Source organism: Sander vitreus, chromosome 6 (genome assembly GCF_031162955.1).
Source record: "Sander vitreus isolate 19-12246 chromosome 6, sanVit1, whole genome shotgun sequence".
Lineage (NCBI taxonomy): Eukaryota > Metazoa > Chordata > Actinopteri > Perciformes > Percidae > Sander > Sander vitreus.
Genome location: NC_135860.1, coordinates 4305173 through 4325711, shown reverse-complemented (window position 1 = coordinate 4325711; position 20539 = coordinate 4305173). Strand labels below are relative to the sequence as shown.

Sequence of the window (20539 nt, the reverse complement as noted above, 5' to 3'; positions counted from 1 at the left end):
CACACACACACACACAATGAATGTCTGTAAAATCAAGTGTTAAATCTTATCTAGTTATTTCAGACGTGTTACACAACACCCCACTAATTTATTTTGACTGAACAGTGTCCAAGAAAAGCTTAATTGCATGCTGACAAAGAGAAGATGAAGCACAAATCAGCTAAGTGGGTGAATCAGGGCACTAACACAGCCACGGTTAGAGGTTAAATTCCACCCTGAAACCATGCAGACTGAACATTTATGGACAGCTCTCACAGTGCCGACAGAAAGCTGCCGTGGCTTTAACTTGACCCCTTGAAGAGAAAACTCCCACAATCCTTCGCCGTGACCCCTCCCCCAACCCTGTCCCTGTCTAACCTGATGTCTCTCTAATCACCTCTTGCATCGGTGTGTCACGGCATCCCGGCTATGTCGCTAGCATGCGCCACCCGGTGGCCATGTCAGCTACTGCAGCTCTGCTTCGCTATCTGTTTACAAATCTGTACTTATAACGAAATGTCTGCTTTACTTGTTTATCCTGAAAATGGGTGGGGGGATTAGGGGGGTCAAAAGTGTTTTGTTGTTTTCTGGGGGGAGGCGGGGGAAGGACTGGTGTCACAAACAGGTAAGCTAAATGTGTGGGACATTTGTGAGAAATGGTATGGGTTATCAGGATAAACATATGAGATGCAACGCCCCGCGGCTGCCTGCAGATGGCAGCAGACAGCCGACAGGTGCCTCACTAACTGAAGCATGGATAGCTATTAGCGGCAATGCTAACGTTGTAGCAGCATGGGTAGTTTAAGTGCTACAACCGAGGTAGAGTTTGATTTGTTTTAGAGTCTTTTTAAAGATGTGGTACCACCCTCTAACAACTCAATCAGTAGTTTTGTTCACTTGTGAACTTTAGTCGTTATTCTATAACTCTGATTTCTTTCCCGCTAGCTCAACAGTTTTAGACATCTCATTTCTTTAGAGGCAAGTGTCTCACCCACTCATTTTAACCACAACCAAATACCATTTTCACTACCCTGACCGACAAGAAATCCCAAAAGAGTAACAAAAAAACCTCCACCTCACCTCCAAATAATATCTCTAAAATGTCAACTTCCTAACTCAACATCACCTACATTTCATAACCCCCCAAATCCCCCACTCATCCTCTGGATTGAATAGTAATTGTAAATACTACTTAAATTATGTAAAATAACACTAGGATGCACATGCACACGCCAAGCATTTGTGCAAGTCAATACATATTCACGGTGCCAGTTTCATGCTATTCCACCGATTGACAGTTGGTGGCAGTAATGTGTCAAGAAATGTAGCAATGAATCATCGGAAAAGGCAAGGAAGACAACTGCAAGCTAGCAAACATGGATGTAAACAATGAAGGTTACGAAAAAATATGAATGACAATCAGATTGTCAAATGTTTTATGAGGAAGGAAATGCAGCATGTTTGTTAGGCATCACGGATACACTTAGTATGTTTAATGAGAATGCAAATTTCAATTTGGATCTGGTTTCAATTTGGCAAAATTAGCTAAACTGCGAGGCTAAAATAGTCTGTCAAATCTTTTACCTTATCTTGCTATTTTATGTTAGCAAAAAGTAATATTATTCACATAGCTGTAGGCCTATTCTTTTTTTTATTTGACACTGCTTTCACTGATACTATGTAAGCCGTAGGCTAACCGATTAACATTAATTCATTAAGCATCACTCTGTTGCACCACTCTGCGATCTATTTGCAGGCCAACAAGATTAACAGAGTGGTGAGTTTCCTCTTTTCAAACAATTGCTTCCCATCAATTTCAGTAGTCTGAATCTTCTAGTTTGCTGAATCTGGACCTCCAGCATCTGAAGCAAGTAGCTCGTGAAAAATAAGGTGTGTACAAGTTAGTTGATCAATCTGAAGTGTTTGATTAAGCTATTTATAACGTTAGTTACTGCTTTCAAATGTTGAAAGCTGAATCTAAATAGATTAGACAAGGGATTCTGATTAAATAAGCGGATTGGATACGTGATTCCGATTCAGTCAAATTGTATCAAAGGGGTCAGCCCTATGTTCCCACAGCCCAATGGTCCCACAGCCCTATGTTCCCACATTTCTAAGATTTTTCTTAAAATTAGGCCCTATGTTAGGGTTAGGGTTCTAAATGTGGGAACATAGGGCCTAATTTTGAAAAAAAATCTTAGAAATGTGGGAACATAGGGCTGTGGGAACATAGGGACTAATTTTCAGTGAAAAAAAAATCTTAGAAATGTGGGAACATAAGGCTGTGGGAACATAAGCACGCTCCAGTATCGAACCCCAACCCTAGTGACAAATGAGTCACGTCAGTTAAAGTAAAGTCATAAAAAAACATGAACGTGTAAGGTGTAAGCTCTGTGTCTGACAACCTCTCTTGGCATTATCTGCAGGGTCCAGCTGAAGCACACTCTGCCCTCCACTTTGTCCATCCATTTAACCTAAAACAAACAAACAGATTTCCAAGTACTATTCAGCCCAGGGTTATCCTCTAATACATGTTCCAACCACGTACAAAACTCACATAGACATGTACAGTAGGCTTCCCCAAACCAAAACCCATACCAACTTACCAATTTCCCCCAAAACACACCCACTAATAAATCAAATAACCTCAATTCCCTTCCAAACTAATAGCCCAATGTCTGTGACAGGACGCTGGAGACACCTCACCCGAAATAACCAAACCTGTATTTACTACATGGGCTCATACAGAATAAGAGCCCGGCAGCACCAGAGAGTCTGTGTCTACCTCAGAGATACTGTAGCCAGCTGGGAGTATCGGCTGGCGTCTGAAAGGAAGTTTCTCCTACGATTGCTCTCTGTCTCCAGCACTCGATCTCTCTCTCTCTCTGTCTATTTTATCTGTCTGTTTCTATCTCTTCCTGTCTGCCTCCTCTTTCTCTCTCCATCTCTCTGGCTACTTTATCTCTCTGTATCGTCTCCCACTCATCTAATTTCTTTCTGTCCACTTTGATCCGTCTCTCCTCATCCTCCCTCTTCCTCTGTCCGTCTCTGCCTGTCTCTCTCTGAGGATGCCTTGTATGGTTTCGAGGAGTATAACCCTTTGCCCCATCCCCCTCCCCTCAGAAAACCATGAGCAGATACACCTGGGAGTGTAAGACCAAAGAGGAGTCCGACTGTGAGGTAAGACCAAATCCCGAAATGTCAGAAAGTCCCGCCCCCGTCTCTCACCCTCCCAAACAGCTCTCTCATTGTTACTGTGGCCGTGTCAATCACCCTCTCTCAACTCTCAGTGGATCAATCTGAGTCTTAACCCCCTCCCACCAAAAAATAAAATAAAAATAAAAAATATATCGTCAGTCAGGAAGGCGTGACACGAGACAGATCCACACACATCATGTCACCTGTTAGAACTGAAGACTTAACTCATTAAGTTAAGTTCACACTACGTGACTTTCAAAGCTGTCAGATTTCTGTGCTGTTCACACAACAGGGCTAAAGTCGTGTAGTGTGATCTAGGAATTACTTCTCTAGTCTTATGAAATCAGGTTCCCCAGCGCTCTCTGGCAGACTTCAAGAAAATGTATAAAAAAAGAATAAACTGTTCATGAGCTCCAGTTAATGTTCAAAAGGATGGAAACAAACACTAACATGGATTATATTCTGAGAAAAGTATCAATTTATGTTTTATTATTATTATTATATATATATATATATATATATATATATTATTTTTTGCAATGCAACCTGTCTCCCAAAAGGACAGAGAGTTACATGTAAGCCCCTGAAGAGGTAAAACCATGAACATTGTGTGAAATCACCCTTTAATACACATTAAGGATGCAGAGCCTGAGGTAAAATCCAAACCCAATCACAAACAAATCTAGATCTTGTAAGGTCCTTGTTACACGTCCAGACAGACACACGCGCGCACGCACAAGCACACACACACACACACACACACACACACACACACACACACACGCACACACGCACACACACAAAAGGCTGCATATTACAGATACATTGAACCATACACAAACACTGAAAGATGGCCATGTAAGAAAAACAATGCATGCACACAGACATCTTGCATATATAAAGCCAGCACACAAAACACATCAATCGTTTCTGAACAATACAAAAAGCACTTGTGTTTCCCTGAAGTAATAGGATGCTTTGTGTTTCATTCACTGCGGTAGATTGAACCCTCTTGTCCTCAATCTTCCCCTCCACAGTAATTCAGCCACACTGTTTCCTCTGCAGCAAACGCTGAAATGGAATTGTTTCCTGTCAATACTAAATAAATTCAACACAGAAAATGAATTGACGTGGCAGAGCTGGTCGTAATTTTTAAGCGATTTCATTTCCATCGACTGAATCAGCTTTCAGACTGACCAATCAACACTGAATTGACCCTAAAGTCCAAATGCTGTAGGCGTGCAGTAGAACTGTACATTTAAAAATAAGCTAATTGTCCCTTTTATTTAAATATTTTGATATGATCCTTTATGCAGTGAGAACAGAAAGTACTGGGACCATGTAGTGACCAAATTCTGTGATTTCTTGATGAAAAGTTGTATTTTCTTTTGTCTTTTTTGCCTATCTTTGTTTTCTAATACTGTGCTTTGCCTGCACAGTCAGTCCCACAACGTGGCAGTGATATCACATTCTTTTCTTTGCATTTTGAAACGTAACTTTTAATGTGGGTTTCGTCTGCAGGCAGTTAGGATGAGCAGCACTGGTGCCATCGCTGTTTCCAAGCAAACAAAACACTGTTACCATAGTGGTAATTTAAAAGGACATCACTTTCTTTGCGATAGAAGACTTTCCAGAGGAACGAGTTGCAGATTATACAGAGGAGAGATTGCAAAGTTTATATGAAAATATGAGATGAATTTTGAACTTTAAAGACAAAAACGACACCTAGACTTTGCATCACTGGCTACATTTACATGCAGATAATATTCCGTTTTTTTGCCCTTATTCCGAAAAAGACAATATTCCGATTAAGCTGTTTACCTGGCTAATGAAAGTGAATATTCCACTAATATTCCCGTTAACATGTAACCGTGCAAAATATGATTTTTTTCAAAGTTTTCCAGCAGTGAAAGACCCTCCTTCATTCCTTCAACCAGCTTCTTGAAAAGTTTGGTGTAGCGATGTGTGTGCATATCCAAACACCTGTTGTTATCCAAGTCTTTGATGATGTTTAAAAGTAGCTGTGTTTCTCCTTCTTATCTGGTCTGCAGCCTTGCAAACTGTTGGCTGGTTGGTCTGTGTACAGCAACCATAGCAACGCACAGAGCTGACCATAAGCTGTAAACAGGCAAGAGGCCGTAAACTGCGGTAAAAACCCAGATTGAGACGCATATTCCAAATGTGCTGTATACAGTACATGTCCAATGAATGCCTCTAAAACACAAATAATATCGGAATATCCCACGTCTTAATCGGAAAATGTTATATTCGGAAAAAGACCTTATTTGGATTATCCAACCAGGATATGCTGTTTACATGACCTGTATCAAATTTGGAATATTGTCATATTTGGAATAATTGTGGAATATTGGTGTGCATGTAAACGTACTCAATGCAATGTCCAAGAGATGGTCCCTTTACACACTGCAGTTATTATCTTGAAGCACATCATGTCCAGCTGTTATTCATGGAGCGATTTATAACAGTGTGACCCTGTATAAATTGCACGTCCTAGTTCGAGGCAAGAGGCCGTGCTGTGCCAAACCATGCTCATTCATTTAAAGACGTTCAAAATATAATGACCTGTCCTTCCCATCTTCTTATTTCTCTGCACTCCACACAATCACAGACATGCACACAAACCTGAAACTCTTCAATGCAAACACAAGTGTAGACACATGCTTTATATACTCAGAAAAAAAAACACTTACGTAAACACACGCACGGAGGCAGGTTAATAACTCACACACACACACACACACACACACACACACACACACACACACACACACACACACATACATACTAATGCAAATATCTTAATCTGAAGTTTATGCGCCCAAGCGTTAAAAAAAGGATTAAAGCTAACAAACACCCAGGTGTACAGACTCTCAAACAATGTCAATCCCTAAACATATTTAATCAGCTGCAGGCAGAGCTGAAGAAAATGACTGATCCAGACACAAACACAAACTCTCAGAACACCTGGCTGCACTTTGAATCCAACCAGAGACAAACATAACGTATGCCCTCACAATTATTTCAAAGTTGCTTTAATCAATAAAACAATCTACACAGAGGGGCTTTAAGTGGGTTAACATAACTGGAAAGGTATTTTCCCATTTGGTATAAATTCCAAAAGCTTCTCTTGTGTCTCTCCTCTCAAATGCAGCAGTGACGATAATTCTGTCTTAGCATTAGCATGACAGTTATTTCCTGGTGGTGAAGTAGGTCATGAAGCACCTTAAAGCAAACGTACAACCCACTCTTACCCTCCCACTAAAAGACAAAAGGAAATTAGGAACTGTCCGTGTGCCTCCATCGTCATCATCATTATCATCAGAACCTTGTTTATCTCTGTTCCTACTCCCCCAAAAATGATACCCGCTCTAAAGTCCTCGTGACTCTGTGCCTCCCACCCACTGCTCGCTCCCACTTTCCACCCATGCACAACAATGAAATCCAACAAACAAAAAACATTTTCCAGTTTCACGCTGACGGGAGGACAGAGGGCCCCTATCCCGTAACCATGGAAGTGACGTATCCACACGTCCTGCCCGAAGTTACTATCTAGGCCAACAGCCAGCGGGTAAATGCTCTCACTGCTCTTCCTTTCTAAAAGTGCCATTGAATTCAAACGCAAACATTTAATCAGGGTGGTTGTAAATAGCACAGGCCTTAGGGTCTGGAATTTGATCTGTGTGTGTGTGTGTGTGTGTGTGTGTGTGTGTGTGTGTGTGTGTGTGTGTGTGTGTGTGTGTGTGTGTGTGTGTGTGTGTGTGTGCGCGTGCATGCATGCATGTGTGCGCGTGTGTGCAGAGTCCAGTATGCTTGTGGGGTCCCGACAGCTTTGTGGGGCCAAAACGCTGGACCCCACAAGTTTAAAGGGCTGTTTGAGGGTTAAGACTTGGTTGTAGTATTAGGGATAGAATTAGGTTATGGTTAGGGTGAGGGTAAGGGGCTAGGGAATGCATTATGTCAATGACGGGTCCCCACAAAGATAGTGCCACAAGCCTGTGTGTGTGTGTGTGTGTGTGTGTGTGTGTGCGTGCGTGTGTGCGTGCGTGCGTGTGTGTGACGACGAGGCGCAGACGGGCGCCCCAGGATGCCTCAGTGCAGCAGGGTCGATGATGCCATGCAATATTAATGGGGATAAGAGGCTGGAAAAAAAAAACAAAGCTAAAATGGACTCTGCAATCAATTTCTTCTCTCTGACCTTAATTAACTTCAAATTAATTGAATTGAAACCTTTTGAAACATGTCCCCCCCCCCCCCGCGACTGCTTGGTTATGTATGATGGTGGTACCCATAGATAATCAGCCAGAGTGGAGAGTTTATTTGTCTCTTTGTTTCTTGTTTTGGGACAATAAATGACGAGGAGGAGGTGAAGCAGGAGGAGACAAAGCGTTCTGCATGAGCGATCATTACTGTTCACACGGGGAACTAATGGAAGGGTCTTGCATGTGGATGTGCATGTGCTTCCTGGGTTGCCTGAAAGAGGGGGAGGGGGTGGTGGTTGTGTCGCTCATGCAGCTCACCTCGCTGTCTCCTCAACCAAACATGACATGCCCGTCGAGCACGATGAGCAGACAGTGGAGCCTCCAAGCCACTGAAATGGCTGCTGCTGAAACTGGGTTTTGCTTGAAGTTGCAATAAGTAGCTGCAGTTTGTTTTTGTTGAATATTTAATGGGATTTTGCTGCATTCTGGCACTCTCTAAAAGACCTGGTTTTAGCCCTTTTTTCTACAAATCGAATATAGTCTACATCAACAAACAATGCTGCTGTCTTTTAGAGAGTTACATTTTCAACCATTCCAGGTATCCATTAGTTCCTGTTCCTTTCTACAGTTGGAAATTCTATTAGCCAACTCTTGAAACTCGCTTGAGTTGAGTCTATCACAGCATAACATCAAGTTTGAGCTGATGTTTGTTACATTACTGTATATATAAGTTTTACTGTAGGTCATTTTCACAGCGGACATTTTGACTTGTCATAGTAAAAATAATAACTAGTAATAATTTACTAATAACATTAACGATCGCTCTGTTCTATTAAAGTGTCCCAATAAGCTGTGACAGCGAGCCAACATACTGAATACCAGGACCCTGAAACTGAAGCAGCTAAATGGAATCCAGCCATCATTAATATTAGTAGTAACACCTGTGTTTTTCTCACTTTGACATGTCAAAATATCTTGTGTAAAAAAAAAAAAAAGGCCTTTATCGTTCGCTGTAATGGAATACAAAACTCAAGCATGTTTCAAGAGTCTGCTTATTGATTCCCACACTGGTACAGAAATGAATGGAAACCAACAGCTACCTGGAATATGAGGAATACAACTGCAAAGTTGTACCTGAAGCGTTCAGAAAAGGTCAGCAAAAATGTAAAAGTATTTGTAGTGAAGGAGCTAAATCTTGCAAACACACCGGTGTGGTTCTTTAAAGCATGAAGGTGGAACATGAAAATCCATCAGAGTGCATGAAATAAAAGACAACTCCAAGGCTCTGGGATTTTTTAAAAGCATACTGGGCCTAAATTCATCTTTGTTTTCTTCAACCGAATCACCAGACAAGAATGTCGATGTTGGACGATTCTGCAAAACACAAGATTACGCTCAATGACAACGATTTCTATGTCAAATGCTATAGTTTTTTTTGTTCTTACGTTGTACAATATCTGCACATGGCAACTACGGTAGGGTTAAGGTTAGGGAAAGAACATGGTTATGGTAAATAAACAATGGTTGAGGTATGATGAGGATTAGGCAACTAAAACTCTTGGTTTTCATTAAGAAAAACATTGTGGGAAGAGTTCAATGTTAATTGCAGGTCTGTGACGGGATGTGAACTTTAGTTTTTTGCATGAAAACCAGACACACTACACACTTTACCTTCTGCTCGCTACATAAATGACAGACTATATCCTGAATTGGCGCTGAATGTTGACGATGGACGTAAGTTGTGATGTGCAGAATCGTCCAGTATAGATGTAATTCCTTGGGATAAAAGGCTGGGTTTTTTTGCATTTCACAAAGATGAACATAGTCTTTGAGGGAATCCAGTTCTGGCGGGTTGGTCAGAATTTGCTGCAAAGGCTTAAAGAGAAGTCAATTGTAAAGTTGACGGCAAATAATCGGCAGGGTCAAAGTTACAACTGAACAGGAAAGTGAAAGGTGTTGTGATTCTAACTGTATTTTCTGCCCCTACCCCTCCACCACCACCACCACCCCTCCCTGGGCAGGATGATCCTAATTCCCAGAACAAGCTTGAGGACCCGGTGAAGGCCCCACCCAAGGAGGACGACTCCCTCAACATCCACAACTCTCTGACCCCCAAACACGAGAACCACAAGGTCCTGGGCGAGGAGAACTCCTCGGAGGTAAACTCACTGCAGAACAACATGATGTGAAAACAAAACAAAAACAAAACCCCCCCCCCCCCCAGCAACCTGACAACACGACACCGACAAACGCCAAGGTGCCCCGACAATGGGAGCCCCCGAATCCCCCACTGCTCTCCGTCCGCCCGCTGCCGAGTGCGCCTAACCGGTCAACCAACCAACCAACCAACCAACCAGCCTGTCAACGTACCAGCCAGCCAAACCCAGTCTGCAACTGTCTCCAACACGGCAACACTGCCACCAAGCGGCCCGGGCCGCTGCAAAAAAAACGTACAACACCACCACCACCACCGCCGCCGCCGCCACTGCCCCTGCTGAAAGTAAAACCCCCTCCCACAAACCTCACCCTGCCGCCGCCCTGCAACCCCCCTTTACACTCCCCCTGTTTTGCTGACCCGCCTCCATTGTTGCTGTCACTCTACTCTCCCTTATCGCTTACCTGCGCACACACACACACACACACACACCCACACACACACACCCACACATGCAGACACACACACAGTGAAAAGATGAAGACATAAACATGCTTATATGTATACATACACACACACCTTCCCCTGCCTGCATTGGTGTATTTTGTAAAAAGAAATAAATCATACAGAAATTTAAAACGTACTTAATACGTCATTGTAAAAAAAAAAAAAATAGTTAAGATAAAGCTACTGAAAGGTTTTGATGTTTGTCTGACTAATCCAGTGAGTGTGTATAAATATTGGATAAAACTAAAATTGCTTGGATTGATTTAAAAAGAAGCAACACAATGTGTCTTGGTTTTCATTGATGTGATTTCTAATCCTTTGATGTACTTGTTTTTTGTTTTATTTTGTACTTTTTTGGGACTTCGAACTGAGAATAAACCAACAAGATTCAGACAGTTGTTGAAATAAATCTTTTTAACATGACCACTGTGGATCCTGTGTTTTCCTCAGCATCTCCCCTTTTCCCCCCTGAACTCTCAAACATTCTGCATGGCTTTGAACGCAGCTTCTTAGATACGTGTCATAAATGTGCCTCCCTGCTTACACACACACACACACACACACACACACACACACACACACACACACACACACACACACACATAGACACCCAGGTTCAGGTATATTTTATGTTTTCCACATTATGAAGTCAACATGTACAGATCTCAGAGTAAGATTCTATTACTATTTAAAACTAAAAGTAAATCAGAATAGACTTTCATATGAGCTTGAAGGTTCATTATTGACCTGGAAAATAGCACTAATTTGGCTTTTCTGGAGCTTTCACCCACATCTCACAGCCTTCATCGGCTCAGTTGTCATGGAGATGCAATATTACATAATAACTAAACCGATCTTCATGACAACCGAGCCAACACAATCTGCTGATGAAGGCCAGGAGATGTGGCTGAAAGCTCTGGAGCAACCAAATGAGTGACTTGAATGAATATGGATTTACACATATAAAAAGGATAGTAACTTGCAAATATATCCTTTTGACGAAAATCTTTTACAGTAACTCTGATGTTTGCGTCATTATTACATGCTCTTACTGTAAGAAATGACCAACTGGGCAAAGCGTGCAACTGCGTTTGGGACCCCAAAACCCCAGACTTATTGTGTTCCAACTACACTGATTTCATTTTTTTTTTAAATCTTCAGGAATATGCACCACTCAAGCACCATATCAACTGACATGATAGCAGTGGGCCCTGCCTTCATTTTCTAATGTGGAGGGCACGTCTTCAAAATGGTCCCTGTGTTCATTATTTCAGTTTTCTGCTGACATGTTGCATATTGGTAATATTTTCGTATAGATTAATTGGCCCAAGCAGAGATGAGAAAAGTATTATGCTTTCTGGGTTTGTGAAACAAAAACAAGCAGGAATTTTAAAATTAGAAGGTTTTGACCCTACAAGAGCAATTTGGTATAATACGCCAGAAAGTTACACATACAGCAGGTGACATTGATCCAAACAAATAGAATACAATACAAAAAATGTTCTCACATTACATGGATGTTGGCTACAGAGCAGATAGATGGATAGATGGATGGGTCAATAGGTAGATTGATGGCGCAGTGGATATGACACATGCCTTTGGTGTGGGAGATCTGGATTCAATTCCCACTGTGATACATTGACACTTAACTCCTAGTTGCTCCAGACACATGCAACCTCTGACATATATAGCAATTGCAAGTTGTTTTGGATAAAAGCGTCAGCTAAATGACATGTAATGTAATAGATGGATAAAGAAAAATAATAACTAGGAGTTTAAAGGTCAGCATGTCTCAATTATGTTCCTCTGTGGTTTAAAAGTCGATGATGTCTCTGAGTTTTACCGTCTCCAGAGTCGACAGCTGGTCTACTGTTAGAAAGTTGTCTTCTCTGCACACAAATCAAGATGGCAAACACCAGGTACCAGTCTGCTGCTTCTGCATGTTTCCTGCCTCCTGAGACGCTCCCCTGTTTTCAACTGAACCCACGCAGACATGCTCACACTTAATAAATAAATAAAAAACACTTGCACATGCACATATATTAGTATAGTAGTATATGAACTGTGACACATCTTCTGTAGACCAACACATTCAAGTGCCTATTAACCCTTGCGTTGTCTTCCCGTCGACCATGCAAGATGCATCTTTTAGTTTTTCTGGGTCAGAATATTCAAATTAAAACCGAAAGACACTTTTGTCGCTTTTCACGGAGTTCTTTTTTTTCCTGCGTTTTTTTTAAAGACATTTTTGTTGTTGTTTTTAACCACGTTTTTGAAGCTTTCTCCAACATTTTTGTCACTTTTTGTTTTTGTCTCTTTGTCTCTTTTTCGGAAGTTCTTTTGTCAATTCTTTTTTTCAAATGCCATACAATTGAATAACACACCCAAATTCAATGAAAGTAGTGAACTGATCTTTTTTGTCTACTTGTGAAGAGCGTCGTACAGAACCATCCACGTTATTCTTTCTTTTTTTACAATTTGATTGAAAGAAACCTGAATTTCTGATATAGAAACTTTTTGAAAATGGGTCAAATTTAACCCGAGGAAAACAGGAGGGTTAAGTGGTTTACCCCCCACCCCCACACGCACGCACACACACACACACACACACACACACACACACATTTCCGCTCTGCTTTAGAGCATTTTGTTCCATTCAGGATGCTGAACTGGCACAATAGAGCACACACACACACACACACACACACACACACACACACATACATTCATACATGCTCAAAGCATCTGTCAACTTCCCATGCTCACCGCCACCCTCCTTCTCATACACAAACACATACATTTATACTTCTATATTTGTGAGGACCTTCACTGACGCATTAAATGCATTTACTGGCCCCTTACCCTAAGTAAGTATTTTAGGGAAAGTCAACTCTCAAGTCCTTCTAGAGTTTAGATTCTCTGCCCGAGCCCGACCTGAGCTGGGCCGGGCCGTTATTTTCCGCCACTATCCCCGGGCCGGGCCGGGCCCTTGATCAAGCATTTGTGTTTTTTTTAATCATTACTTTATTAGCCTAATTGGGTGGGGAGAAAGCTATGCCATAATCAGAAATATTATCTATATAGGCTACATTTAGGCCAAAGTAACAAATGTGTCCAAAAAGTTACACAAGTTGGACTACAGTTACAAAATGCAACACGTGTCATGCGCGGAGTCTCCTCCTCTCGCACACATCACACCGGGGCTGCTGGGCTTAAGTGCAACATGGAGCTTGAGGATGTAAAGAAAAAAAGAAAAACAGGAGAATTACCTTTGAGCAAGTTTGGAGGAAAGTCGGAGGTATGGAACCATTTTAAACAAGTCGTGGGCAGTGATAACGTGTGTCGGCTTTGTCGAGTGCATTAAGTGCGGCACGCTGCTCGCCTATGACAGCAAATAAAACGGGGACTTGGACGATGAACAGACACATGAAGCAGGCTCGCCGTGGCAGAAAAGATGATAGTCAGCCTTCAACGTCCTCTTTTGTTACTTCTCCAAGCATGAGGGCGAAGCAAGCCCCCACAGAGAAGTGCTTTGAGTTCAAACAACTCTGAATTGTAGTTGAGAACGTCAGTTATAACGGCCCACGTATTAAAAAAGCGTCAGGTTGAAATCAGGCTCGGGCTCATAATTCCAGTTAATGTGTCGGGCCGGGCTGGTCTCGGACACAACGTGCACGGGTTCGGGTTGGGTCGAGCTTGAGTTTCTGGGCCCGATCTAAGCTCTAAGTCCTTCAAGACAATAGTCTTAATCAAGTCTCAAGTTGAGTCTCATGTCATTCGAGGTCTATTAAAGTCGATTCTGAAGCCATTTGACACAAGTCCAAGTCAAGTCTTTAGTTTCTGTGTTGGACTTCTGTCTGCTTCTCCGAACTGCAGGCGTGGCGACCGCCATCTACTGTAGGTGATACTCTGACTGTGGAGAAGTACTACCTCATACAACCACACTTCAAAACATCCAAACTAACCCTTGAACCCTTCAGCCTAGTCTTTTGTGTAAAGGCAGGCTGGACAAAATGTTCTTTCTTTCAAAAGTATTCTCACTCTAAAAGTATAAAACTCAAATTGGTTCCCACAAGGATAGAAGTACAACAGTAACACACACACACACATACACACGTGATGAACAGCCCTGAATGGGTCTCAGATGAGGCCACAGCGTTGCTGGCCCTTTGTCGGTTTTCTCCTTTGGATCACTGAGAAAGCAACGGGTTAAACAGTGTCATTGTCGGGGATCCTTCCCGGGGTGGAGGGGTGCTGATGGATGGAGGGTGGGGGAAGGTCTGGGTGCACTTCTCTTTCTTCAAATAAATAAAGAGGAGGGGGGGGTAAGAGAGCATTTCTAGCCCCCAGAAGGTAAAAGAAAAGACTTTTTTTGTATCCAGAATAGGAAACAGCAGTAGGCGAGCTACAAAAACAGCAGCAACAGTAATTATCACCCTCTTTTATTCCTGCCAGCCTCTCTCTCTCTCTCTCTCACACACACACACACACACACACACACACACACACACACACACACACACACACACACGCTCTAGTACCAGTGAACGCCATGGCAACAAGTGGGCATTACATTACCAACAGTGCGAAGTAAAGCAGGATGGGGGAGGGGCCGTCATCCCTCTGAGAGTAGCACTGTGACAGAGTGGGGTTTTTTTTGTCACTATGGTACTATTACCAATAGTATGGTGCAGTGTTTCAAAACTCTCAAGACAACATCTTTCACTAGAAGACCAATGTTTCAACCACTAAGTTTCTGGTGAAATACCAACAGATTCTCACTCCCATCGTGTAAAATACGGACGCTTGGTCAGGTGCCTTTGCCGTTGTTATTTACGATAAAAGTCTCCTTTAGCGTCAGATCTAAACGCGCTTTATCTAAACGCGCTTGGTCGGGACTATTGTCGTCACTTTTGACGCAGTTAGGTTAAGGAAAAGGTCGTGGGTGGGCTTACGTTTCCATAACACGCGGGAAGAACGGGATGGTTGGGTTTAGGAAAACAAAAACGGACGGTTGGGTTTAGGAAAAGAAGAACAGACGGTTGGGTTTAGGAAAACAATAATGGGACGTTGGGTTTAGTAAAAGAAGAAAACGAAAAAAGAAAGTGGCAGTTTCACGGAATCGCCAAAAATTCCATGAGGGGCTCACGGCACGGCCCCTTAAAATTCCGTGATGGGCCCACGGAAGAATTCCGTGAAATGAACACGGCCCCTTGAGTTAAGGAAAAGGTTGTGGGTGGGCTTACGTTTCCATGACACGCAGGACAACAACAGTTTTGGTTTAGGAAAAGAAGAACGGGTCGGCCGTATACAGCGGACGGGTTGGGTTTAGGAAAAGAAGAATGGGACGGATGGGTTTAGGAATCGTGACACAAGGGACATGATCACCAGTCTCCTGGGTGAACCTGTGTTGTTTGACCCATCCACCACCCCAACCAACCTCCCTACGGGGATTTTCGGGCTTTTATACTACTCGCTACCGTAGTTGCTCTTAGTGCTACGTCATCTTCAAACCCTGTGTAGCTGCTGCTCTCCCTGGTGCGCTCTACACGCTGTAGGGTGCTTTTTGCGTTGCTTCAGACGCTGACAGCCACTGTCCAAACGTCCGTATTTTACGAGTTCGGAGTGAGAACAGGTTGGAAATACGAGTACATTTGTTAGGTCACCTAAACATATCATAGTGCAGTTATTGTAACAATCCCTTAGTCCAAGACCAAACAATGTAAGATACATGTTGCAAAATTACCCTTTGAATTACCCACTTCAACTTTTGATAATAGTACCATAGTGACAAAAAAAACTGCAATAAGCACAAAAGAAAATATTTCACTGACTATCAGTTATGAACAATGAGCATAGTGTTAGTAAAAAGTATTTTAACAATTGAGAAGAAAATCCTATCCAAAGTTATGCATGTACTTTGTATGAACGTAGTGTATTTCAATGTGAAATTGGTCATTGTAGATGTTTTTTTGTACACAGTCAATGTAAGATGTATTTAGTTGTGAAAAGAGGTGCTTTTTTTGATGATCTGTTGGTTTATTTGTACTTAAGGTAGTGAAATATTACCACAATACCAGAATAGTACCACAGCGTCAGAAAAAAAACTTAAAAAATTATGATACATTCCTAGTAAAATGCACCAGCAAGTGTAACTGCTAAGCGGTTATCTGCAAGATTGTTCTCCTTTTGTTAATTTTATTTTTTCTCCATCTTTTTGGAGAAGTGCTCATCACTGTGGTGTCACTGCTTGTCAGGGATCAGCTGTCAATCAAGCACTGTGGGAGAGACAGCATCGTCTCTTTCCTTTACGTAATATCTGGGCCAAATTAAGGCAGATACATTTAAAAGCAACAAAAGAAAATCGATTTCTGGCTTTATCCACACTTTGCTATTTTCCACTCCCGAAAGTCATTTTAAAAAAATACTTAGTTTGATATTTTTTCCCCAACAAAAAAATGATGTTATATGTAAATGGTTTGCTGTATGGGCTGTCCAATGCTTTGTAGAAACTAGATAAGGAGGTCATAGTCAGGGCTGAAAAATATTCCACAAAGCATTCTTTCTGTGTGAAAGATGACGAAATAAGAACTTGAACCCTGAGCACCTGATCCCTCCCAGTAAAGCAGCAATGGTTGATCTGTCTTTATTACAGCAATAAAAGGACACATTAACCCTTAGAGAGAGAGAGAGTGTGTGTGTGTGTGTGTGTGTGTGTGTGTGTGTGTGTGTGTGTGTGTGTGTGTGTGTGTGTGTGACTTTCTGAACATTTTCACCAAATTGCTCTCTTCCTGTCTTCCTCTCTCTTCCTCTCTCTTCCTCTCCTCTCTCTTTCACTCTCACTTATCTGCTGCTGGCGGCGATTTCATGCATCTTCACACAGAGAGGAAGTCGTTGCCATGGAAACCTGTTCTGATGCTACAGTTTGAGCAGACGCGATCCAAACTCTGTGACCTCTGGGTTCCTCCAGCTTTACACACACACACAAACACACCCACATGCGGATGGGCGAGGCAGATTAAGTGACTCTACTGCAGCTTTGCGGTCGTCGAGTAACAAACTGTAGCATATCAGAGCATTTAAACTACTCTCCACTTCACATTAGGTCCAACGTCACACTCTGTGATCTCTTCAGACAACCCTAATCCTCTCCTGCACAGCTGTCCAGCTGTCACTTACAATTTTCTCGCGGCAAACACGCACACACACACACACACACACACACACACACACATATATTCACACATACATTCATACATGCTCAAAGCATCTGTCAGCTTCCCATGCTCACCGCCACCCTCCTTCTCATACACAAACACATACATTTATACTTCTATATTTGTGAGGACCCTCACTGATGCATTAAATGCATTTACTGGCCCCTTACCCTAAGTAAGTATTTTAGGGAAAGTCAACTTCGAGACAAGTCTTAATCAAGTCTCAAGTTGAGTTTCATGTCATTCGAGGTCTATTAAAGTCGATTCTGAAGCCATTTGACACAAGTCCAAGTCAAGTCTTTAGCTTCTGTGTTGGACTTCTGTCTGCTTCTCCGAACTGCAGGCGTGGCAACCGCCATCTACTGTAGGTGATACTCTGACTGTGGAGAAGTACTACCTCATACAACCACACTTCAAAACATCCAAACTAACCCTTGAACCCTTCAGCCTAGTCTTTTGTGTAAAGGCAGGCTGGACAAAATGTTCTTTCTTTCAAAAGTATTCTCACTCTAAAAGTATAAAACTCAAATTGGTTCCCACAAGGATAGAAGTACAACAGTAACACACACACACACATACACACGTGATGAACAGCCCTGAATGGGTCTCAGATGAGGCCACAGCGTTGCTGGCCCTTTGTCGGTTTTCTGTGTGTGTGTGTGTGTCTGTGTGTGTGTGTGTGTGTGTGTGTGTGTGTGTGTGTGTGTGTGTGTGTGTGTGTGTGTGTGTGTGTGTGTGTGTGTGTGCGCACTGTCCTCACCATGACTGGTCAGATTTTTGTTTCCCAGCTACCAATAATGAGGATTATGGCAGTGTGCTTGCAAAGACATCAAATTATGATCTTCAAGTGCATTACTTTATTTAAGTAAAGGTTGACATATTAATTGTTTTGTATCACTGCCCACAGCTGTTTTGGTTCAGTATCATCCCTCTCATCAGCATCATTTTCGGCCGCAGCAGGCAGCTGTTTTCAGTGAAAAAGCTCTCTGTAGACAGACAGATAGCTCTAGCAACTTGCTGGTGAACATTGAGGACTATTCAGCAGCGGAAGAGCTAGATATTTTCCTCAGGAGTTGGTGGAGACCAAAACAGCAGCAGCCAGATCTAAAAGTCACAGGGTGCATATGTCTAGAAGTTACATGTGTTATTTGTTATGTTGTGAACTGTTGGAGACCAGAAGAAAAATATTCAGTTTTTCACAGCGAAAAGTATGTATTTTCTCCTTTCCTATCCCATTTGATATCCTGTGACAACTCAGATTTATCTTGTGACCCCATGGAGGGGTCTTGAGGTTGAGAATTACCAGATTAATTATAGGCTATGACATCATCAGCATCATATGCTATGTGATTATGTTTTACAAAATCTTAAACTGCGAAGTACCTAGAAACTGTAAATGTCAGACATTGATGATTCTAAGAGTTAGAGATTTGTTGGATGAATCTATGAACAATCAACTGAAAAATTGAAATATTATTCGTTGAAGCCTTTTGTATAAAATAAATAAATAAATACATTTTTATCTCATAATAATTTAAATTAATGAATGTGAAAACTGTCCACCGACCCCCTGACAGAGTGCCACGGACCCCACTTTGAGAATCACTGAATTAAAGTAGTAAAATAAAAGAACCTCAAAATTATACTATACAGAATACTGTAAATGTATTGCGTTACTTTCATTTATATTTTATCCAAAATCATGCAGCCATGCTCTCATTACAGCTAGAGCTCTGGGGTATAAAATGCGTGTGGAGGAGAATGAGGGTATAAGAATTAGGAAACAGAGAACATGGTGGAGGCATGTCAAGATTTTCTATATCTTTTTTTTTTTCTCTCTGCTCTTCCGAGTCAAAGAGTCTGCTGGGACTTGGGATTCATCAGCGGCCTGTGATTGGCTGACGATGTGGTGGAATGATGGTGTTAGGATACTGAAGGAGCCACCGTGATTGGCTGATGCAGGCGCGCACACACACACACACACACATAGTAGTGCATGATAGAGGCATACACGGGCAAACGCACACACAAAGTCATGCATGTATGCAAAAACACGTGAAAATGTTCAAATTAACACAAAATGTACACATTTGGATCTACAAATCCTATGCAAAGCATATGTTAACACACACACACACAAAAACAAAACACATATGGATACACACCTAATTTAGAATTACATGCATGCATGCACACAAGCACACAGTGCGCCTTACAAAGAAGGGATTGAAACCAAAAGGAAAGAGGAGAGAAGCGGGGGGTTAAGTCTAACTGAATCGTTCTGGCACCGTCTAGTTTACTAATGAGACTCTGAGGAATGCTGCTGATCAGAACAGGACCCGTTTGGCTTTCTTTCTGATGGAAATGCAATGCATTACCAGTCTAAAGCAGAGTAACACCCCCGCTCCCTCGCTGTGTCCTGTACTACATGTGAATGAGGGACCGGTTTGGCAGCAAGGCAGTGTGATGACTTCAGAGGGCTGAGAGTGATGTGACCCAACTGTTGGCTTCAGGAAGGCTATAGTCTGATGATGATGATGATGGTGATGCTGATGATGATTATATTGATGATGATGGTGATGATGAGGCTGCATGACTAAAGTCTTGCCCTGTTCTGTTGTTGATTAGATTAGATTAGATTAGATTCAACTTTATTGTCATTGTGCAGAGTACCAGTACAAAGACAACGAAATGCAGTTTGCGTCTAACCAGAAGTGCAAAAAAAGCAGAAAAGTGCAATGCGATATACAAGTATAGACAGATACAGTATAGACAGGTGGTGCACAGACAGGACAAGAAATATAGTGCAGTGTAGACAGTAGTATACAGTTGGTTTACAGAAGGTGGTTTAGAGTAATATAAATTAAATATAAATATGTATTGTATATATGTGTAATACATGTGTATATGTGTATTAGCAGTCACCTTATACTAGCAGAATAAGTATGGCTATGTATGTGGTCAGTGATGAAGTGTTTTCTTTGTTTGAGCATCATCTTTGGCTAAAGTGATATTTCTTTATCCTAGAAATGATCACCTGTCAATCAATTATTCTAGTACCAAAAAGTTCAATTCTCATATGCAATTTATGTAATAAAAGATGGATACTTGGCGTCCGTGTAGTGACACAGTATTTCCAGGGAAAATATCGCGATACTATGCTGTTAGGATTTTTTCTCGTACCCTTAGTACTTTCTGTAGCTCTGTGTTTGTAATCTTTAGCTAAATGGGTATGGATTTATATCTATCCTGTGTGTTTCTGT

At 41.9% G+C, this 20539-nt stretch overlaps 1 protein-coding gene across 9 annotated transcripts in view; it reads left to right on the top strand.

Moving 5' to 3' along the window:
- cspg5a (chondroitin sulfate proteoglycan 5a) overlaps positions 1 to 9941 on the top strand; it is a 59971-nt gene extending 50030 nt beyond the window's left edge. For 4 of the 9 annotated variants that reach the window (XM_078252143.1, XM_078252142.1, XM_078252147.1 and 1 more), the window contains exon 5: positions 9419 to 9941. In XM_078252143.1, the coding sequence (XP_078108269.1) occupies positions 9419 to 9586 (168 nt within the window). In that variant the 3' untranslated portion in view covers positions 9587 to 9941. Of the gene's footprint in view, positions 1 to 3102; positions 3160 to 9418 lie in introns of all 9 variants that reach the window. The other 5 variants (XM_078252145.1, XM_078252144.1, XM_078252148.1 and 2 more) reach the window with 4 other exon arrangements.
- The last annotated feature ends 10598 nt before the right edge of the window (positions 9942 to 20539 follow it).